Genomic DNA, 23,940 nt, shown 5'->3' on the forward strand with positions numbered 1-23,940 from the left:
TCTCAAAACGTGTATAGGGTTTCTGGCCAGGGACATTTTGAATCCATGCACAACTGACTCAGGACCTAACGTGGGCGTGGCCAATGGGACTTAGACTAGCAGAGAAGCCATTAATACTAAATTCATGGACCATTAACATTGAATTAAAATGAGTGCCACTGGGATCTTTAACAGATGATACTGCCCTGCAAATCAGTGAATCTGGACCCGGCAATGAGTCCAACCTCTTGGTTCTTATATTTATTTATTTATTGGACATTTGTAAGGCGTCTATGCACAAATGTTTCAAGGCTCCACAAAAGTATGTGGAGCCGATACACAAGTGTTTCAAGGTGCCACAAAAGTATGGGGGTACCCAAGGGCTTGGCGTTGGGAGATGTCAACCGTAAAGGTATTTAGAAAGTGTGCTTCCTGCACGCTGCGTTTGAAAAAAATGTGCTTTTTTATAAGTCAACCTATTATTTTGTTCTCACTGGTACAGTGGTAGCAGCCCCGAGCTTTTCGACGAACACTGAAATGGGGTTTACCTCCGATTAAGGTTAATCATTTTAGAACCCAGATTTCCAAATTTGTATTTGTATTTATTTATTTATTTGTATAGCGCTGATATGGGCTCAAAGGCATTAGGGCATTGAGCCAGAACAAACAGACAACAACACAATAAAATAAGGATAATGCAGGTAAGAATTCAGACCAATCAAAATAATACAGGAAGACGTAATGCATAATTAAGCACAATCCTTAGGTTGGAGGCAGGTGACATGTTGTTCAGCACAAAAGAAAAAGGGCGCGAGAAACAGAATGCCAAGTAGTAGACAATGTTCAGGAGGATGCATTCCATACTATGCTGGCACACTGCCCAGTATCAGACTACACATACCCAAAAAGAAAGGCAGGTTACTAGCCCCACACCCCACAAGTATGCAGTGCCTTTTGTTCAGCAAACACCAACTATCATTCAAGGCTAATCCTCCGGGGGGCTTTCAGATCAGAGGTTCTAATCACCCCAGGCCCAGTCCTTTGCTTTAGCCACTCCAGAACTTTGCTCCTCAGGGCTTCCCTGCGTTCATTCCCCGCTGGCTTCTGGACACCCGTGATTACATTTCTTTAGTCCATAACCGACCCCCTTATGGTCCTGTCCTCAATCTCCGGCATATGGGTTTTACTAACCCGCACGCTTTTAGGAATACCAGTTTTAGTTTTAAGATTAGGACGTCGTCGGGCAGAACAAGACGATGCTTGTTCCGGATCACCAGATACAAGGACAGTGTGGATATCAGAGCTTGCACTCGCTCTTCAGCTGGCACAGGCAAAGACAACGAAAGAATCGGGGGGTGGGGGGGCATATCGCGCTTCACGCCTCAGGCAACTGGGTTCCTTCTGGACTGTGTGACAAGCCTCGTCTACCTAATTGGGCCTTTGGTCAGTTTATCTTGTCCGGATGATACTGCAAAACACACGTGTCCAGGGATTCCATCTATAGACAGAAGTCTGCGAAGTTACACTGATTAAGTTCATATGAGATGAGATGTTTTCCCTAACTCAATGCCACTGCGCAGGTGTGATTTACTCACTTTGAACAGTGTAATAAAGTCGCAGTGAAAATGGCTGTTTTAAAAAACATTGCTGCCAAAAGGCTGTGGTGTGGCCCCCCAAATGGAGGCGGGGGACAGCCCCACAACCCCCTGACCCATTATACTGCACAAAGGGAGCGGGGGACACCCCCGAAGGCCCCGCACCCCTTGTTTGATATAATGGAAACACTTTTACCGGGTCACATCATAGCCTTTTTGCAGCGATACTTTGTAAAAAAAAAGGCAATTTTTCGGCCACTGTATTACTGGATACACTTTGAACAGTACGCTCATCAGCAGCAGGTCCCCCCTGCCCCAAAGGAAGCTGTAAAGGTAATTCCATAGTGGACTTTTCCGTATTGTCCACAGGAGATTGTATAACCAGGGTCGGAGAAGGAATTAATCCATTTGTGCTTCCTGGCTGACCACTTTCCATTTCCACGCTTGTGGTGTGGGTGCCCAAGGATAAGCCATGGGTCCTCATCAGCACAGCAGGAGGAGTTGCCTATTCTCACATCATGAAGTCTCTCTTTCCTTTGGGCACTCGGTGCTAAGACCTCGGTCAGCCGATTCCTACTGGGTATTGGCAATGCAATATGTGTATGAATAGGGTCAATTACTGCTCATATGAAAATGAATGCATGAAAACATTTAAGTAATTTCATTATCATTAAAAACGTGGTTGCCTTTACAACCACAAAAGGGTGTGTAAGAGACGGGAGGGTTCCACAAAGGTGTGGACCACTGTTGTCATTGCATTGTATACACCACCTCGTGTCGAGGTCTGTTCATCTCCCCTGCACCCCATTACTGTTTATAAATTGCTAAACAATTGTTACAATCCAATTGTGTGCGGCTAGACACTCACTGGAGATGCAGATGTCCAGCCATGCTCTGCAAGGGCTAAACCCAGCAGCCCACATGTAGGGCCTTCTTGATGGGGCACTTCAGGTGACCCGAACTAGGGGGTGCACAATGGGTAAGTAGGGACAGTAGTTCCTCTGAGGACATAGATGTCATTTTGGAGGTGTGGGCTCCAGTAACAGGCATGCTGAGAATGAAAGAGCAGCTTTACAAAGGATTAAGAGTCCCCATGATACTTCGTATGACGATAAAGTCAAATCAGGGCTCCGGAAGGACACTTCCCGCAGTGAAAAATAGATGAGGTGGAATAAAGAGAACACCTCACCAACTCTATATCACCTAAGCAAAAACAGCCGGGGGACAAAATGACATTGACCCACACTGCTCGCCGAACAAGGCCAGCCTCTGCCGACCTAGCCTGGCCTGACAATGGCCAGAGTCACAGTAACCCACACAGGGCAGAGAAAAGCAGGAGGGGAAAGAAGGCAGAACACTTGAACAGAAGGGGGCGTTTCGGGTACATATTGGGAGGCCAGAGCAGGAGCCTGGGTGCGACACGTTCTGCCCGGCTCTTCAGGCACTGAGAAACTCACCTTCCCCTTCACCTCACTGTGGCCAGAAGGTCCCCATGAGTGAAGCCGCAGCACACCTAGCAGCACCACACCTAGCAGCACCTCACCACCCTCCCACCACCCTGAGGGAGCTGAGCTCCGTGCCTTGCCTCAAGCATAGAAGACAAAGCACTCCTTGGAAGCGGATGAGAAGTTAGAGGAAAGGACCCGCTGACGTCCAGCTGTCAAGCCGCACCCATCAAGGGCCGCTTCTGGCAGCTGCCAATCTCTCCGGATCTTGCAGGCTGATGCCTGATCGTTTTAGCTGAAAAGTATTTGGTGGCATTCCTGCATGCTATGTTGTGCATGAGCACCATAAGGGCCTTTTAAACCATGCTCTGGATGCCACTGGCAGTGGGTGTACATTATATAGGATGGGCGGGCGCTGGGAGTGGCCATTCCTTGGACCCCTCCACTTTCTTGGATGTGGAATTAATAATCGCGTAGCTTCTATGCACATTTTTGGAGGGCCCAGATGAACAGCCCATTTACAGATCCGGCTTTTAATCCAATGATGGCCCAATGAGTTTCCGACTAAAAAAGGTGAGCTTTTCTGGAGCCTCAGAGGGAAGTGCCATGCCTTTGGTCTGATCCTACACTAGCAGATTATCATTACATTAACAATGAATGCAGCGGTCTGCTACCTGCGGCTCTTCAGATCCTTTGGACTACGACTACCATGATCACTGAATCTTAACAATGCTGGATAGGGCAGATGGAAGTTGTAGTATAAACATGTGGAGACCTAAGGGTTGCAAACCATGGCCAATGGTTTTGACATGTTAGGTTTCTTTCAGCTGTGATTGGTTATTTATAACACACTTAATACCCAGAGGATTCTAAATGTGGATACGGGGATCGAACCTGTGTTGCTCTGGGTGGTCTTGTTTCCAAGACAAGCACATTGCCCCTGAGCTATCCTCCCGGCCGAGTTGCAGTTCAATCTATATTGAGAGCTGTATTTTATGGTATAAGAAAGGTTGCTTAGGATGCATTTTGATGCAGTCTGAAGAAGCGCCCGCTTGGGGCCACTAGGGCTCCTGTAGTTCATTTCTATGAAAGGTTTCACTGTCATGCAGATAGATACAGGAGTGTAGTTTTAAGATCCATGTCTCCTGCACGGGGGACCTACAACTGTGTGTTATGAGAATAGTATTGCACATGCACACCCAGTGAGCACAGGATATAAAGGAGAGGCTGCACATACATGCAAAGCAGTCCCACAAGGGCCAAATCCCCCCTGGGTATTCAGGATACACTAAAGGAATCTGAAAACAGTCAACGCAAATGGGAGCTTTTAACATAGTCAGTGAGGATCCTCAAAACCTGGTGTTGCCGGGGCTGCAGATGGCCGGACATGGAGACCCATGCTGGTTACGGTGTCCCGGGGGAGAGAGAGCAGAACCCTGGGGAGCGCTACAGATGAGAATGGGGAATAGCGTAAGTGATTCACACTCACCCTGGGTTTTTATTCGGCTCCTCTGTACTCACTGAACTTAGCAGTACATTGTCCACTGACTGCTCAATTATTATTTTATTTTTGTAAACATGTTTTTATTGTTATTAAACGGTTGGAGCATATCATAACAGCTTCACAACATGAGAAGGCAAACATTACAAGTGAGTCAAACGCTAAAGACCCCATCCATCCCTCATTTCAAACACCGCCAGGGAGTACCGTCAACCTTACATAAAATGCCACGATCACTACATTCCACCATTTGCTAAAATCCAGCCTTACGAAAATCCCACAGCCAACCCCTAGTGCCCCACCATGAGAGACCCTATTCCCTGGCCCTTCACAGCCCTGCTTGAGAGACCACTGTCTGTAGTTGCTGGCCCCCAGGCTTTTGTCCAAATCCCATCTAAAAACAGGTATCCATAGTAATGACCGGAAGAAAAAAGAAACGAATGGGATATTTATTCGAATTTCGGCTGAACAAAAATGATCAACAGCTGACGATTTCGAACAAATATCTCATTCAGTTCGATTATAGTGAGCAAGGGAGCACGGGTTGCGGGGCTGTCCCCCGCACTCTTGTACACTATAATCACAACGGAGGTTTTGGGGGTGTCCCCCACAACCAAAACAATAAAGGTTTAAAATGGAAGGAGGAATGGAGGAGTCGATGGCACACAGCAAAGTGAGTCGCCCAAAGGTAAGTAAGGGGGTAGTGGAGGTAGGGGTGGGTGAGGGTTGACAGAAATGTCCGGGGGAGACAAATCAAATAAATCATGGACATCCCTCAAAACGCAGTCACTGCAACCTAAAAACCGACACGCCCTCACTGCTAGCACACCTCTCCGAGGTGCCCGAGGCCTTGCCAGCGGCGCCTCAGCCTGAGAGATCCAATGCCTGTAGCACCTATGGCCAAGCTAATGCCATCCACAACTGCATGCCCCATACCAGAGACATCCCGCCCTTCACTTCCCTTGGCAGGGGCATATTAGGCCGCTCTGTAAACAATCCTTGGCACTGTTAGACCACTATGGTGGTGACTGGCACCGTACATAACCCACCCTCCTCTTTTTCTGGGTGCCTGGAGACCATGCAAATGGCGACATTATATGGTAAGACTCCCAGTAACTTAACATAAAAAGCTTTTAACATAACTAGCACCCCATATTGAGATACTCCACCTCTCTTGAAACATCCTTCCTTCAGTAACTGAGGAATAATCTGTAAAATAGCTCAGTGGGTGAGTGCTTCTGCTACAGAGATCTGTGTAGCCTGGGCGGTAGCACATCCAATCGCTGTAAAGGTGGTCGGTAATAAACGTTATGCGTAGAGTGCTATGAATTGGCAAGATCATGACAAGACAGTCTGTGGCATGTTATATAATTCTGATATTGCTCTGCATGCAAGGTCCGGTAAGCCCTGGCGCTGAGACCTGGAACCTCCGCCTGGCTCTGGTCGTATTCGTGACACCAGGGTCTTTCCCCTTTCCCTGCTCAATGTTGGTCAAATCTTTAAGCGATGGGTGGATGACCCATGGAATATCTAGCATGTTAGGGAAATACTCCCTGCCGGTTGGTAAAATCTTTAAGCGTTGGGTGGATGGCCCATGGAATATCTAGCATGTTAGGGAAGCCGGTTGGTAAAATCTTTAAGCATTGGGTGGATGACCCATGGAATATCTAGTATGTCAGGTAAGTACTCCCTGCCGGTTGGTAAAATCTTTAAGCGGTGGGTGGATGGCCCATGGAATATCTAGCATGTTAGGGAAGCCGGTTGGTAAAATCTTTAAGCATTGGGTGGATGACCCATGGAATATCTAGTATGTCAGGTAAGTACTCCCTACTGGTTGGTAAAATCTTTAAGCATTGGGTGGATGGCCCATGGAATATCCAGCATGTTAGGTAAGTACTCACTGCAGGTTGGTAAAATCTTTAAGCGTTGGGTGGATGACCCATGGAATATCCAGCATGTTAGGTAAGTACTCACTGCAGGTTGGTAAAATCTTTAAGCATTGGGTGGATGACCAATGGAATATCTAGTATGTCAGGTAAGTACTCTCTGCCGGTTGGTAAAATCTTTAAGCGGTGGGTGGATGGCCCATGGAATATCTAGCATGTTAGATAAGTACTCCCTGCTGGTTGGTAACATCTTTAAGCATTGGATGGATGACCCATGGAATATCTAGTATGTTAGGTAAGTACTCCCTACAGGTTGGTAAAATCTTTAAGCGTTGGGTGGATGGCCCATGGAATATCCAGCATGTTAGGTAAGTACTCACTGCAGGTTGGTAAAATCTTTAAGCGTTGGGTGGATGACCCATGGAATATCTAGCATGTTAGGTAAGTTCTCCCTGGTGGTTGGTAAAATCTTTAAGCGTTGGGTGGATGACCCATGGAATATCTAGCATGTTAGGTAAGTACTCCCTGCTGGTTGGTAAAATCTTTAAGCGTTGGGTGGATGGCCCTTGGAATATCCAGCATGCTAGGTAAGTACTCCCTGCTGGCTGGAGGTTTTTAGTCTTCTGGCAACTCAACCACAGAAGTCCACTAAAGGCTGCTAGGAGTAGAAGATGGTGGTCGCTGGGTCCCAAAACCGGGGAGACCCTTTTTACAGAGCATACACCTAATAGGGATTACGCTGGAAAACCCGGCTGTAATGTGATTGCTTGGAAGCCCATCTGGAGAGGTCGGAGGGAGGGAGGGGAGGGTGCATGGTGCCCCAGACCGACGGACCCAGGGCTCCCAGCATTCCTGGATGCCTGCAAGGAATGCGCAAAGTGACCTGCCTGCAGCCTGTTCGGGCCGCATCCCCGCCGCCCCCAAAGCCCACACTCGCGTGTTAATCAATCAGTCCCCATGGGAAAGAGGGGAGCGGCTGGACACCCTGGCGGGGCAAACTCGCAGCAGCGTGGGCTGGAGAATGGAATTACGAGGAGCAGACACCCAGCCGCGACCTTCCTGAGGGTTGGAATTGCAGGCATGCACGCGCAGGGGAGGGGAGCCTGGGAATGTTAGACGGCACACCTGGGAGGACGGACCAGAGGCTGGGAATACAACCAGACACACCTGGGGTGGAGTGGGGAGTAGACACCACCTGGAGACGAGTGATTGGTTTAGAACCAGGCACACCTGGAGTAGGCAATAGGCATAGAATCAGGCACGTCTCGAGTGGGACAAGGCCTGAGCCTACAATACATACCACCTGATGCTGAGTGATAAGCATAGAATCAGGCACGCCTGCAGTGGACTGGAAGCCACCAGATGCTGAGTGATAGGCATAGAATTAGGCAGGCCTGCAGTGGACTGGAAGCCACCAGATGCTGAGTGATAAGCATAGAATCATGCACGCCTGCAGTGGAGAGGACCTAGTACTGGAAACCACCTGAACATGAGTGATAGGCATAGAATCAGGCACGCCTGCAGTAAATTGGAAACAACTCGATGCTGAGTGATAAGCACAGAATCAGGCAATCCTGCAGTGGAGAGGACCTAGTACTGGAAACCACCTGAACATGAGTGATAGGTATAGAATCAGACATGCTGCAGTGGACTGTGACTGGAAACAACAAGATGCTGAGTGATAGGCATAGAATCAGGCACACCTGCAGTGGATTGGCAACAACCAGATGCTGAGTGATAAGCAGAGAATCAGGCACACCTGCAGTGGACTGGAAGCCACCAGATGCTGAGTGATAGGCATAGAATCGGGCATGCCTGCAGTGGAGGGGACCTGCGATTAGAAGGTACCTTAGGATGAGTGATAGGCTGGGATTAGGAGGTACCTGAAGATGAGTGAGAATAAAATCAGGCACGCCTGCAGTGGAGGGGTCTGGGATTAGATGGTACCTGGTGATGAGTGATATGCATAGAATTGGGCACGCCTGGAGTGGAGGGGGGCTGGGACTAGAAAGTGCCTGAAACTGAGTGATAGGCATAGAATCAGGCACACTTGCAGTGGAGCTGGTCTGGGACTCGAAAGTGCATGAAGCTGAGTGATAAGCGAATATTCAAGCACACTTATAGTGGAGGGGGCCTGTGACTAGAAAGCACCTGAAGCTGAGTGATAGGCTTAGAATCAGGCAGTGCCTGAAGCTGAGTGATAGGAGTAGAATCAGGCAAGTCTGGAGTGGCTGGGGCCTGGGACTAGAAAGTTCCTGAAACGGAGTGATAGGCATAGAATCAGGCACACTGCAGTGGAGGGGGCCTGGCACTAGAAAGCACCTGAAGCTGAGCGATAGGAGTAGAATCAAGCACACTTGGAGTGGAGCATGTCTGGTACTAGAAAGTGCCTGAAATGGAGTGATAGGCATAGAATCGGGCACACTTGCAGTGGAGGTGGGCTGGGACTCGAAAGTGCATGAAGCTGATTGATAGGTGTAGATTCAAGCACACTTGTAGTGGAGGGGGCCTGAGACTAGAAAGCACCTGAAGCTGAGTGATAGGCTTAGAATCAGGCAGTGCCTGAAGCTGAGTGATAGGAGTAGAATCAGGCACGCATGGAGTGGAGGGGGCCTGGGACTAGAAAGTTCCTGAAACTGAGTGATAGGCATAGAATCAGGCACACTTGCAGTGGAGGGGGCCTGGCACTAGAAAGCACCTGAAGCTGAGCGATAGGAGTAGAATCAAGCACACTTGGAGTTGAGTGTGCCTGGGACTAGAAAGTGCCTGTAACGGAGTGATAGGCATAGAATCAGGCACACTTGCAGTGGAGTCAGGCTGGGACTCGAAAGTGCATGAAGCTGAGTGATAGGCATAGATTCAAGCACACTTGGAGTGGACGGGGCCTGTGACTAGAAAGCATCTGAAGCTGAGTGAAAGGTGTGGAATCAGGCACACCTGCCGTCTAGGTGGCCTGGGTCTAGAAAGCACCTGAAGCTGCGTGAAGGCACCCGTTCCTAAACTCCCACCACCTCCATTAAAGTCAAAAACCTTGGCTGCATATTGGACTCAGACCTAACCCTGTCCCATCGCATCAACAATGAACCAAATCCTGTCACTACCACCTCAGGCTTCTAAGACGCATCTTCCATTATCTCTCCTTCCCAAGAAGATTGACCTCTATTATGTCAATCGTCATGTCCAGATTGGACTATGCAAACTCCATGTACTTGGGTTCTGCGGCACACCAAATTAACAAACTCCAAAGAGTCCAAAAAGCATCCGCTAACCTCCTCCTTGCACGGATATGAAGGGACCACATCTCGCCTGCTCTCTGCACCCTCCACTGGGTACCTATTGGATGAAGGCTACTTTCAAAATCCTGTGCATCACCCACCGAGCAGAAGGGCGGCCCATCATACCTCCAAGAGCAGATGATGCGCTACCGCCCAACACGCAGCCTACAAGCACGGCCCTACTACCTATGATCCCAGCCTCCAATTCTATCAGACTTGGAGGGTTAGCCTACTCTACCCATGCACCAACTCTATGGAATTCCTGTGCCCCTAATATTCGGCCTAACCAGGACTACATGGGCTTCTGTAAAGTGGCAAAAACATGGCTTTTTCCAAATACATGAAAAGGTCCGCCCATGGCCATATACCCATCCCCCTATGGCCATTGTCCTGTGAGAATCAGCACTTACCTGAAACAAAAAATCACTGCAGAATATCCCAATAAGCACCCAACAACCAAACTCAAAATTCCTACAGAGACCCTGAAAATGGGCCCTCCAAGTCCAACCACAGAGCGTCTTGAAAAGGACTGCCCATCCAAAATAAATGATCATAACCTCACCGACCAGGAGCCACCCACTGATAACCACAGACACTCATTCATACCATTATGTTCACTCTTCTCTTTACATCAACAATCGAACACAGCTGAACCCCTCGATTAATTCGGCCTGGCTGCACACATACCTATGTCGCTCATAAAACACCTCAACCTCCTGCTAGAACGCAGCTATACCCCACGAAAAAAATGGGCCCAGTGGCACACATAATCTCTTACACATGCCTCACGGCAGTGAGAATGCAGACTCAGAGACAACCCTCCTTGCTGCCCACATTACACTGATCTCTCACATGCACTGCACCACACTTAGCATTAGACTGCAGCCAATCTGCAAAAACCACTCTGGCTGCTCACATACCAAGTGCACTCAAGCTCTATATGCTACACTACTCTTTCAACTGTTACGGACCACGGTCCCAGAGGGCGTTTAACCCACAGTGCTTTGAGATCATACCAATGGTACATAAAGCACTATACAAATGCAACATAACATAACACAACACCTAGAGTGGCCGGTCATAGAATATGAAACACATAAAGCTGGTGAGAGCCTGTGATGAGAATGTGACACATATCTGCAGAGAAGGGCAGCCTGAAATCAGAATCAAATACACCTGAAGCGGACAAAAGACTGGGTATAAAAATAAAATCGGACACACCAAGCGCAGAGAAAAGCAAGGGTACAGAATCAGGCATGGCAAGAGTGCCAGAGACCATGGATATAGAATACGGCACACCTTGAGGGTAGGAAGGATGGAATTAGAATCAGATACACTTGGAGTGGCCGAGAGCCTGAGAACGACACCAGGCATACTTGGCGTGGATAACAGCCTGGGAACAGAAGGAGACATACTTGGAGTGTGGTAGAATCTGGGTATAAAACCAGGCACATTACTAGTGAATAAGAGCCTGATAATACAACCGCTTGGAGTGGTCAGGAGCCACGAATTAGAATCAGACATGCCCAGCACGGACGAGGACCTTGTACTAGAATCAGATAAACACTGGAGGCTGAGGGTTATAGAATCAGATACACCTGGAGTGGAGGAGGGCCTGGGCATAGGATCAGACGCTACCGGAGTAGAAGAGAGTTAGGGAACAGAATTATGCTGGTAATTGAATATGATACATATAGCTAGTGCTAATGAGAGCACGCGGCTATCCGGAGAGAAGGGAACCTGCAATTAGAATCAAAAATACCTGGCGTAGATTAAAAGAAAAAAATAATCAGCTACGCAAATAGAGTCTGGGTGTAAAATCAGACAAAGAAAGAGCGTAGGAGAGCCTGGCTACAGAATCAGACACCAACGCAGCAGGGGGTGTCTGGAAACAGTATAGAACACCTATAGTGTCAAGAGCCTTGAGACAGAATGATACACACTCTGAGATGCTGGGGTCTGGAATTAGACTCATCAGCACCTGTAGTGAGCAAGCAAGAGCCTGGGGTCAGAAACAGGCCCACATAGAGTGAGCTTGCAAGAAAAAAAATACACTCTACTAGACCTGAGGAGAGCCTAGAATTACAATCAGCCACTATCCGTGGGGAAGGGTGTGGAATTCCACTCTGACACCAAGAGACACTGGAAATAAAATCAGAGGCACACTTAGCACCGAGAGCCTGGTTATGGTACCGTAACCAGGCAAACACAGGGTGAAGGAGATCCTTGGCATAAAATCACAGTGGGCGACAGCCTTCATACAAAATCAAATATATCAAATGTGGAGAAGAGTTTGGATATAAAGACAAACAGATCAATAGTGGAGAACAGTGGAGATAGCAAGAGGGGAGGAGTGTATGCTTATAGAACCAGACCTACAAAGAGGAGAGGAGCGTATGCTTATAGACCGAGACCTATAAAGAGGGGAGGAGAGTATGCTTATAGAACAAGACCTACAAAGAGGGGACGAGAGTATGCTTAAAGAACCAGGCTACAAAGAGGGGAGGAGAGTATGCTTATAGAACCAGACCTACAAAGAGGGGAGGAGAGCATGCTTATAGAACCAGACCTACAAAGAGGGGAGGAGTGTATGCTTATAGAACCAGACCTACAACGAGGGGGGCGTATGCTTATAGAACCAGACTACAAAGAGGGGAGGAGAGTATGCTTATAGAACCAGACCTACAAAGAGGGGAGGAGAGCATGCTTATAGAACCAGACTACAAAGAGGGGAGGAGAGTATGCTTATAGAACCAGACCTACAAAGAGGGGAGGAGAGCATGCTTATAGAACCAGACCTACAAAGAGGGGAGGAGAGTATGCTTATAGAACAAGACCTACAAAGAGGGGGGGAGTATGCTTTTAGATCCAGGCCTACATAGAGGGTAGGGGATTATGCTTATAGAACCAGACCTATAAAGAGGGGAGAAGAATCTGGGTACAGAGACAGACATTCCAAGATGGGAGGAGAGTCTGGGTATAGAAACAGACATGTGAGGAGGGGGGAAGAGTCTGGGTGTAGAACCAGACAAAGTGTGGCGAAGACCCTGGGTATAGAACCAGAGGAACCAACTGGAAGAACCTGGGTATAGAACAAGATATACCAACAGCAGAGGAGATAGGATATAGAAACAGACATGCAAACAGTGAGATGAGCCTCCATAGAGAATGAAACACAACAAGAATGGATGAGAGTCTGAGTAAAGAACCTGATATAGCAACAGTGGAGGAGAGCCTGGATGTAGAACTAGATTTAAAAAGAGTTAGAAGAGGCCAGGTATAGAAGCAGACATGGCAAGAATGGAAGAGGGCCTAGGTATAGCATGAGGCACACCTGTGGCAGAGGAGAGCCTAAGAATAAAATCAGACGCAGCTGGAGAGGTCAGGGGTGATGTATTTGACTGGATATAGAATGGGACTTTCCGGCAGAGGATGGAAGGCTTGAAATAGAACCAGAAATACCTGAAGACGAGGCTTGGGAATACAACATGGCACAACTGAACCTGAGACCAGGTCATGTAACCCGGCACACACCTGCGGGAAGATCGGGAAACGGAATGAGCACAGGGAAATACTGGGAATAGAATCAGGCACATCTGCAGCAGAGGCAGGAGAGAGGCGCGGGATGAAGCACGACCAAGCAGGTGGAGACATTACATGCTCGAGTCTCCTGCCGGTCACTTCACTGCTCTTGCAAATGAAACCCACTACATTTCCATTGGGAGCCTACGCGAGGTCTAAAGTGGAGCGACCCAGTGGTGGACAGGGAACGAATAGAGGCCCTGGAAATCATGTTTAAAGTGGCCCCATATTACACATTCTCAGCAAGCCCAACCCTTTTCCTATGAGAAAATTTGGAAATAAAATTGGTTACCAGTAGTACACAAAAGGGGCCGAGTGTACAGAGGCCTACCAGGAATTCACCACAATTCCAAATAGGCCAGTCCTCCCCTTGCACCCCCCTCCCAGCCTCCGTTATAAATAACCACGCAGAGTATTCAGTTACTGCTGTCATTTGGTGAGTGAAATGGGGTATACATAATGAACATTATAATTGAACCTGTGGTTCAGCCCTGAAAGCCCTCCCATTGAGGGTAAAGTGCACAAGACAGCTTGCTGTATTTTTAGGAAATATTCGAGGGCCCCCAGCTCCTGTCTCCGATAAAGTTTGTTCAGCTTTTCGGAGGCCTTGATAGTTAATGAGAACCGGGGGCCCTGAGTGACAGACCCGCTTGACACGCTGCTTCCGCCTGCGATCTGCCAGCCCCGCCTACTGCCGGGAGCGCGCGGCGCTGTCTCATGCACCTTTCACCCAGTGCCAACCCACAAAGGACATTGTATGAATTAATGGAGCCGCGGGCTGCCAGGAGAGAGCAGCAGAAACGCGAGACTCTCCATCCGCGCAGCGAGGCAGGGCCACCTGACGCTTCATTCCCAACAAGTACGGACACAGATTCAAGGGGAAACTCGACATCGGCAGAACAAGCAGAGCCCTTCAGAGCGCGCCCGTCGCTCAGCGCGGCAAATACCTTCAAGAGTCTGAAGGCCCCTGGCTTTGTTCCTCCTAAACCCGAGCTCAGGGAATCCTGGCAGGTCACTGAAAGCCCATCCCCCACGTCCCACAGCATGGCGCTCCCCTCACAAAGCACCCCCTTTCTCAATCACAGAGGCCCGTATCTACTGACAGGAGCACAATGCAAGAGGGCGGGTAGGCAAGAGCCGCGTCTCGGAGCAGAGCCAGCGACAGGTGGGTATGGACAAGGGTTGTGGGTCAAGGGTGAGGCCCGGGAGGCTAGGAGTCGGTACACCAGAGAGGAGGGCACAGAAGAGGGCATGAGGCGGAAGCAAATCCTGCTGGGGGCAGCAAACGTGGGAGAGCACCGAAGAAGGCAGGTGGCAGAGTCGATCATGAGAGCCCAGAAAAGGCGAAGGGTGGCAGCAGGCAGAGAAGGGGGCATGAGTGTGCAGAAGAGGAGGGCACGGTGCAGGGGTGGACTTGGAACCAAAAGAGCCCATGAAAATCATTTTCAAAGTGCCCCCATATTACACATTTCTAGCAAGTCCAACCCTTTTCCTATGAGAAAATGTGGAAATTCGCCACAAAAGACGCCCAGAATGCAGAGGCCTACAAGGAAATCTACAGAGTTCCCTATAGGCCAGCTTGTTCCTGGCATGGTGGCAAATATCACAATCAGTTACTTCAAACCGAGGCCACCCCCACCCATTCGCTCTTCCCAATAGCGCTTTGAAACAGCTTTGAGAGGGTGCTAGGCACTATACGCGAAACCTACCCACATACACACACAATGAGAGTAAGATTAACCAGCAGCCATTAATACTTAGCTTGCAGGTTGCCCGATGGGAAGGGGTGCTGGTGTATGCAGGCAGACATGCAGTCACTTTTAATATAATTTGACAAATAACTGAGAGACCAGAAAGAAAGCAAACTAGAGCAAAGTTTAGCCCACACCTCTCCATAATGCTATAGCTAGGCGGACAGAGTCTATGGTGTTCCAGTGTTAGTGTACTAGTGGAAGAGCAAACAGGGGCGTCTACCAGGCACTGTTGGGAGCTGGCACCATGGGGTGTCGGGGAAGGGACAGGTTTCTAGGGAGGTCCTGCTCCTGCCTCTCGTGCTAGTTACCCCTGTGGTTTACTCGTCGGTGTCCCTTCCGCGAAAATGCTTAAAGAAACCTACACATGGCGCCAGTATAGAGGCGCTTGCCGGTTATGACAAAGGCTTCCAGTTTTCTGTTTTGACTGATTTTTACACAAACAGATGGAAATCGATTTTCTTTCTGTCTGTATTTATTTATAAAAATGGAGAAAAAAAACACAAAAAACAGGCCTTTCTGTCTGGTTCTCAATGATGTCACTCAAACATCGCAGGCCAATCACATTGCAGATTGGCAGCATGGAGAGGTAAAAGTTGTATAAAACAGCAGTAACGTTTTTCAAATTGCTGACAGCATATATGTTAAGGCAGCAGCAGTCACAGGAGCAACCGTTTGTTGTTATGGAAAAAATTGAGCTAGCATTTCTTTCCTATGTGGCTGCATGTGTGCATTAATAAATTCATTTTTTTATTAGACTAAATGCAGAAAAAACTGGTTGCGAATTATCTTTTTATACGACAAAAAGTAAATGTGGATAAATACAGACGGAAATGGCAGAAAAATAAATACCATAAAACCGGAAGCCTTAAAGATGAAGGAGAAACTAGAGGAGGAGCGGGGGTGAATGAACACTGTGGCTAGCCTGCAGGCTTCACCCAAACCAATTACATTCTCAACAATATTCATTCAACGTTATGCAGATACATAGCCTTGCAACCATACACCCCTCGACAGCACCTAAATACACAACTCATGTACACAATTACATATCTTCAACAACGCCGATTCTCTTTGTCCTATGTAGTGTACACACGAGGCAGCCAATAAACATACATCTGTGTCACCAGAGGGGACCCACCACGCTGCGTTCACTTTATGAGCCGCTTGCCTGAACCTAGGTGGCGTCAGATGAGCTAGCAACCAACTGATGCCGACTCACCACAAAACATGCCCATCCATTGCTCAAACACCTCCTTACCATACACAAACTGCGTCCGCATGCAGAAGGTGGGTTCACCACGTATCACATGAGCACTCAACTGAACATACTGCACACAAAGACATGGAGGACTGTGGGCACACGCCATGGCTCGTCCACCTACCACAACCTCACCACACCAGCCACACCATGCCCACGACAAAACCAACACTCAGCCTAACCATAGCCAACTACACCCTGTTAGTATCTCCAGTGACAGTACCCAACATGATAAACCACCCTACACAACCGCCCAACCCCATGGCCAAACACACAACCCAACTGTCTACACGCGCTTCTGTGCAGAAGAACACGAGACCCACCTGCTTAGAGTTTCTATAGGGCAAGCAACAGCTGGCATACACAACTTGCCAATTAATATGGGACCGCAGTATTGAATATTGTAGCACATTCGCTGACATGCACAGGCCTGACGTCAAAGCACACGACTCAAATGTCTAGACACGTCGCCTATGGGGTCCTCTCTCTAAGGCAACACACAATCTACCAATGAATATGGGTGTCCTAACACATCCACCCACAAATCCACCCACACACACAGTCCTGAAAACAAAGCACAGGACACGCCTGCCTACACACGGATGGGTGGTGCAGGAGGTCACAATATTCAACACTGGCAGGGGGTTTCTAACTGTGTGGTTCATCGCACAACCTCCCAATTAATTTGATACAGTCATCTAGGGTGTTTAGTGCATACACACACAGGTGAGAAGATCCAAGGCCCAGACCCTGAGAGTTGTCACTATAGGCAACACACAATCTACCAAAGAACGTGAAATAGCCACCCTGGATGTTCCATTACATCCCGTGACACACCACAGTTTAAACCAAAGTCCAGTACTCGACTGTTTATACCCTTACTGGTTTTGAGGAAGGTTGTATTACCAGAGCCCCCCCCACTACCCCACTCCCAACCTACCTACGATCATCCCTATAGGACAATCCACAACTAGCAGATCACAGTCTGCAAATGCCCATGACAGGTGCTGTGCCTATAGAATGCCTGAAAACAAGGTAACATGGCAGCAACAACGCTGCCCCCCCCAGACAGACATGAGCAATGGTCTCTCGCAAACAGACACGAGCCATGGTCTCTCCCCGACAGACATGAGCAATGGTCTCTCCCAAACAGACACGAGCAATGGTCTCTCCCCGACAGACATGAGCAATGGTCTCTCCCAAACAGACACGAGCAATGGTCTCTCCCCGACAGACATGAGCAATGGTCTCTCCCAAACAGACACAAGCAATGGTCTCTCCCCGACAGACATGAGCAATGGTCTCTCCCCGACAGACACGAGCAATGGTCTCTCCCCGACAGACACGAGCAATGGTCTCTCCCCGACAGACATAAGCAATGGTCTCTCCCTGCTTGTCTTCTGCTCCCGTCCTCTGTGCCTTCAACCTGCCCCAGCTGGATTGAAAACGATTCCCTCCGGCGCTCTGGATGACTCCACTCCGGCAGATACCTTCCCACTCCAGATTCGCCTTTTACAGGCAAAGTAGTCCCACAGGGGTGGTGGCGAACTGCCAGCTTCGTTCCATCATTAAACAAACTTACTTTACCTAAGGCCCTGAGCCAGAACCTCCTCTAAATCCTGTAAAACATGGGTGATCCCAAACAGGAGCTCCGTGTGCTAAGCTCCGCTCTTCAGTCCTATCTCACTCCCTCGCATCAGCGGAGAGTCTTGCCCAAAACACGTTTTGCCTCTCAGCTCTTCAGCTTTCCCAACTGGATAACATGTCCCTAGGGCTCGCCACTAATGCAATAGACTAATGCAATAGACAGCATATAGGTGCCAACGGCCCGGGCACCTCCAACCGGCATCCATCAACACCACAGGTTTCCCCATCTGCCTCTGCGGCTCCTCTCCCACCAACCACACCCTCTCACCTTGCAGAGCCACATGCAGCGAGGCAAGCACCACATGGTACAAAACCACTTTAACTACACAGAATCATTGTATTAAATTCTCATAACTAATGGCCCAATCGGAATTCCTCATAGAATGTCTTCAAGCTTAGGAGTGACGATGCTTCCGCTGTCCTTGTTGGCGATTCATGGCATGAGTCTACAGTTGATTTGAAAGTGATGCATGCAATTCCAAAAAAGGTGGGTTCTGCCATAATGCTATGAGTTTTCACTGACCTGACCTTCAGCTCCTGGAGACTAGAGTCTTCTTCTTGTTTAAGTTTACGTCTAATTTGTATTTTATATCATATGCAGGCGTGCCCGTCTGCTCCGCTCGGACTGTGCTATCTGCATTCATAAGCATATCTATGGGGGTGGGGGAGTTGTCCAACCTCGGAAGGACTGAATGGTCCAACCCATAACATTTAGGAAAAGTAAAACGGGGAAAGGGGGCCATCTTGGCAATTCTTCACCCATCATCAAGCCTTGGAATGGAGACCAATCAGAATCTTCAGAATTCCCGCTCTATGACCTGCGCCTTTATGCTATATTTCCAGCACAGGGCATTATAGAGTGTAAAGGATACTTTGTAGTCCTCAAAGGAGCATATTTTTTTTTACCTTGCCTGTCTTGTGTGTCTTGGGCCAAGTCTTCCAATATGGCATCCAGGTTCACCATGGAAAGGCCCCTGGACCGGTGACATGAAACTTTTTTTGTTGTTGGAGCAATTCATACGTACTCCCCACGCCCCCCATGAGAATGGGAGGACTTTACTATTATACCTGGGGGTCCCGAACTCAGTCCAGACGCAGCTTGGCATGAAACCCAATGACTAGGCTGGAGCTGGCCCATAAGGCAATGCCCTAAAGGCCGGCACATCTGGCTAGAGTGGGGCATCTAGCTAGAGTGGGGCACTTTTATGAGGCAGCGTGGGCCAGCTTGATGAGTCAGTGCAGTGTGCAGCTGGCAGTTTTGATCAATGCTATTGACCTAACTTACAATGATGAAATGCACAATTTTCTCCACATTCTCCAAAAATATTTTACCCTAGTCCAACTCTGACAATAGCACAACACATATGATAAGTTTATTATTATTATTTTGTTTTTGTTTTTCTTATGTGTAAAGTTTATATTGAAACTGTATCACATTAATAATAATAATTATTATTATTATTAATAACGCAACATAAAAAAAATGGTCTGCTGCCCATAGAAGCACACTATGTAAACCATTGGGTCCCAGGTACACACCTCCTAGACAGGCAAGATATGCATGTTGATATGCGGGTCTAGTGGAAGTGAGCACCCAGGGTAGCAATGGGTACCTGTGAATTAATGCCTGTGATTATAGGGGCAAAGGGGGAGAGCTCTGGGGCCCACAGATGGCAATTAAGAGTGAAGATGCAGGGTGAAACGGCAGACACCTCTCCCAAAACGTATGGGCCAAACTGTAGCTGGCACCCAGAACAAGACAGAAAGTGGCTTCCACGCCAATCTCAGGGGCACATTGGCTGGTACCCAGAACACAGGGGTACTGGACCTAACAGCCAGAACAAAAGAGCTCTTAGGCTGGCACCCAAAAACAGAGAATTCTTTTGTGTGCCACCCAGAACTGGGACCATTTGGTACCTTAGACAAAGGCAGCATGGCCAGTGGCGGTGTCCATGCGATAGGATCTGTGTGGTTGGCACGCATGGTTGGCATGGAGGCACGCCTTGAACGCGGGAGAGCTCTGTGAGAAGTTCCAGTCGCTGCTCAGTGGCCCGTGATGTCATGTGGAAGGGGGGAGATTACACGTTAACAGTTTGTTACCCGGGCAGAGGCAGCTTTATCCGACATTTTACTTCACATTTTCCTTCCCTCGTTCCGCGCAACGTTGTTCCTTGACTCTTGAGCTCTCAGGAGCGTGGCGCAGCATGGGGCAGGAGCCAAGGAACAACGTGTCACCAGAGCGACCTGAGGTCTGGCCTCGCCACGACCCTCCCCCCACGAGCCCCATGTAATCACAGCCCGACCCCTCCTTCCTACCTCGCTCCTGAGACGCCGCCGGGACAGCCAGATACTGGGAAACCAGGAGCAGGGCCCAGACGCGATGGGACCACCTGGAAGACACAAGCAGGGCCTGACGTGAGCACAACAGGGTCCTGTTGGTATCGCTGTGCCCTCCTACCCCCCACACCACAGACCAGCGGTGCCCAACGACCAGGGACCCTGTGCTCAGGGTGCCCAGGGGCATTTGCTCCCAGCAGCCACCATCAGTCAGTCAGGGGCCGGTACATCCATCGTTAACTTGGCCGATAAGTAGATAGCAACTGTCCCAGCTCGGAGGTGTGATGGGGGTAAGGAGCATGATGGGTGCAGAGCTAGTGTGATGGTGCAGGTTCTGCAGCTAGGCTGGTGATGGAGGTTCTGGTGCTGAGGAAGAGTTGGGGGTGCTGATGGTGGGGGAAGCTGGAGCTCAGGTATGTGTGATAGGGATTCTGTGGCTGAGGATCATGAAGGGGGTGATGGAGTGGATGCTGGTATTGGTGGTTCTGGAGCTGAGGATAGTGTAGGTTCTGGAGCTGAGGCTGATGGTGGTGGTGGCGCTGGAGCTGAGGTTGATAGTGTAGGTTCTGGAGCTGAGGCTGATCGTGGTGGCGCTGGAGCTGAGGTTGATAGTGTAGGTCCTGGAGCTGAGGCTGATGGTGGTGGCGCTGGAGCTGAGGTTGATAGTGTAGGTCCTGGAGCTGAGGCTGTTGGATGTTCTGGAGTTCAGGCTGATGGTGGCTGCGCTGGAGCTGAGGCTGTTGGATTTTCTGGAGTTCAGGCTGGAGTTCAGGCGCTGGGCCTGAGGTTGATAGTGTAGGTCCTGGACCTGAGGTGGTTGGATGTTCTGGAGCTGAGGTTGATGGAGGAGGTTCTGGAGCCAAAGCAGATGATAAGGGTGCTGGCGCTGAGTGAGTGCGTGGGTGCTGAGGCTAATGGTAGAGATCCTGGAGCTGGTGCTCAAACTGGTGCTCGGGTGGCTGGAATTGGCAGGGATGGGGATGCTGTAGCCACGGTTGGTGGGCACACGCCACCAACAGGAGATGTGGAGGCACTGGGAATGCATATGTAACGAGTGGCAGGGGTAGCGGGGGAGGCAGTGCTTGCCCTGAAGCTGGCAGTGGAGGCAATGGAGCTAGGGCAGCAGGTGCTATAGGGAGGGCCGGTGGTGGAGGTATAGGACCTAGAAAAGGTGGGTGGCTAGAGGTGGCGGTGAAGCGGCCGGAGCTAGGAGCTGGGCGGCGGGGGGTGCTGGAGCTATGGGTGTCGCAGTGAGGGTGGTGGGGTGTTGGATTTAGGAGACTGCTGCTAGTGCTTGTAAGGGTGGTCGGGGTAGGGATGGTGGAGCAGGAGTGATGGCGTCATGCTGGCGTGTGTGTTACAGGGAGTGGCTGTGGTGGAGGGCCTGGGATTGGCAAGGATGAGGATGCTGGAGTTATGGGAGTAGCTGGAGCAAGGGATGATGGTGAAGGTGCTGGGAATGCTGTAGATGCTGGAGTTATTGCAGTAGAGTAGCTGAAACAAGGGACGATGGTGAATGTGCTTGACTTGCTGAGGATGCTGCAGTTATTGCAGTAGAGTAGCCGAAGCACGGGATAATGGTGAAGGTGCTCAGAATGCTGAGGATGCTATGGGATAATGGACTTATTGCAGTAGGGTAGCTGAGCAAGGGATGATGGTGAAGGTGCTGGGAATGCTGAGGATGCTGGAGGTATTGCAGTAGGGTAGCTGAGCAAGGGATGATGGTGAAGGTGCTGGGAATGCTGAGGATGCTGGAGGTATTGCAGTAGGGTAGCTGGAGGAAAGGATGGTGGTGAAGGCGCTTGAAATGCTGAGGATGCTGGAGTTATTGCAGTAGGGTAACTGGAGCAAGGGATGGTGCTGAAGGTGCTTGGAATGCTGAGGATGCTGGAGGATGCTGGAGTTATTGCAGTAGGGTAGCTGGAGCAAGGGATCATGGTGAGGGCGCTGGGAATGCTGAGGATGCTGGAGGTATTACAGTAGGGTAGCTGGAGGAAGGGATGGTGGTGAAGGCGCTTGAAATGCTGAGGATGCTGGAGTTATTGCAGTAGGGTAGCTGGAGCAAGGGATGATGGTGAAGGCGCTTGGAATGCTGAGGATGCTGGAGTTATTCCAGTAGGGTAGCTGGAGCAAGGGATGATGATGGAGGCGCTGGTAATGCTGAGGATGCTGGAGGATGCTGGAGTTATTGCAGTAGAGTAGCTGGAGCAAGGGATGATGGTGAAGGCGCTGGTAATGCTTGCAGCAGCAGCAGCAGGCCAGCAGAAAATACGCCGGCGGTGGCAGGGCTGGATCCGGCGCTGGTAGTGATGTGACAGGGGCGCTGTTGGAGGTGCTGGGTACAGGGCAGGCTGTGGAGGTATACGTTGAAGCAGTGTCGAGCTGCTGTGGCGGGGTGATGCTGCTGGAGCAAAGGGATGTGAGAGTGTGGGCAGGGGCGGCGGATCAGTGAAAGTGGCAGTGTCTGAAGTTGGGGCACTGTCGGTGCTGGAACTAGGACTGATGGTGACGGCGTTAGAGCTATGGGTGGAGGGATGTTAGAGGAAGTAATGCTGGGGGTGGTGCTGGGGCTAGGGCTGATGGTGACGGTGCTACAGCTATGGGTAGAGGGATGTTAGAGCTAGTAGTGCTGGGGGTGGTGCTGGGGCTAGGGCTGATAGTGGAGGGGCTACAGCTATGGGTGGAGGAATGTTAGAGCTAGTAGTGCTGGGGTGGTGCTGGGGCTAGGGCTGATGGTGACGGTGCTACAGCTATGGGTAGAGGGATGTTAGAGCTAGTAGTGCTGGGGTGGTGCTGGGGCTAGGGCTGATAGTGGAGGAGCTACAGCTATGGGTGGAGGAATGTTAGAGCTAGTAGTGCTGGGGTGGTGCTGGGGCTAGGGCTGATGGTGACGGTGCTACAGCTATGGGTAGAGGGATGTTAGAGCTAGTAGTGCTGGGGGGTGGTGCTGGGGCTAGGGCTGATAGTGGAGGGGCTACAGCTATGGGTGGAGGAATGTTAGAGCTAGTAGTGCTGGGGGTGGTGCTAGGGCTGATAGTGGAGGGGCTACAGCTCTAGTAGAGCTGGAGAGGGCGCTGAATCTAGGTAAAGTGTGGGGGCTGCTGGACTGGGGTCTGCTGTGGTGCACTGGGTTGTGGAAGGTGGGGGTGTGGAGCAAGGTGTGTCGGATCTAAGGTGGTGGTGTTCAGACTAGTGGACGGGGGTGCAGAATATAAAGGGTGCTCGGGTTGGGGGATTTGGCTGGCGCTGTGGTTGGTGCATGGGGCGTGCTGGCCTGGCTGGTGCGCCTAGAGACAGGGTTAGTGGAATGCCTCGGTGCAGGGGCATTGCTGGTGCACACGTTCTCTCTGGGGTCCATGGGTTCAGTCCGGACTCCGAGCTCACTGTCCGTTCCTCCCGGTCTAAAACTCGTGCTTCACGCCAATGTCGCCAAAAACTACGATCTACGCACAAAAGTACAGGAACAGGACTCACCTGGGCAGCATGGCGGAAGGGGCACTCCGGGCACGGCAGGTGTAGGTGCAGCGGCGGGCTGGGGTCCCTTGGGCACAGCCGGAGCTCCGGGACCTGCCGAGGACCCGAGAACCCAAGAGAGGAAAGTGCTGGAGAGCCAACAAAGTGCAACTGAGAGCAGCAACTGGGGCCAGGCGGAGTACGTCCCAGAGCAGCGAGCCGGAAGGT

General features: G+C 50.1%; 1 protein-coding gene across 1 annotated transcript in view; it reads right to left on the reverse strand.

Annotated features, from left to right (window-relative positions):
* Window positions 1–23,911, reverse strand: part of COL18A1 (collagen type XVIII alpha 1 chain) — a 448,272-nt gene extending 424,361 nt beyond the window's left edge. Inside the window, exons 1-2 of the mRNA XM_069616076.1 lie at window positions 23,734–23,911; window positions 20,239–20,312 (exon numbers count right to left, since the gene is read on the reverse strand). Of these exons, the coding sequence (XP_069472177.1) occupies window positions 20,239–20,312; window positions 23,734–23,744 (85 nt within the window). The 5' untranslated portion in view covers window positions 23,745–23,911. The remainder of the gene's footprint in view (window positions 1–20,238; window positions 20,313–23,733) is intronic.
* Between the last annotated feature and the right edge of the window lie 29 nt (window positions 23,912–23,940).

This window comes from Ambystoma mexicanum, chromosome 9 (genome assembly GCF_040938575.1).
Source record: "Ambystoma mexicanum isolate Mex_15411 chromosome 9, UKY_AmexF1_1, whole genome shotgun sequence".
NCBI lineage: Eukaryota > Metazoa > Chordata > Amphibia > Caudata > Ambystomatidae > Ambystoma > Ambystoma mexicanum.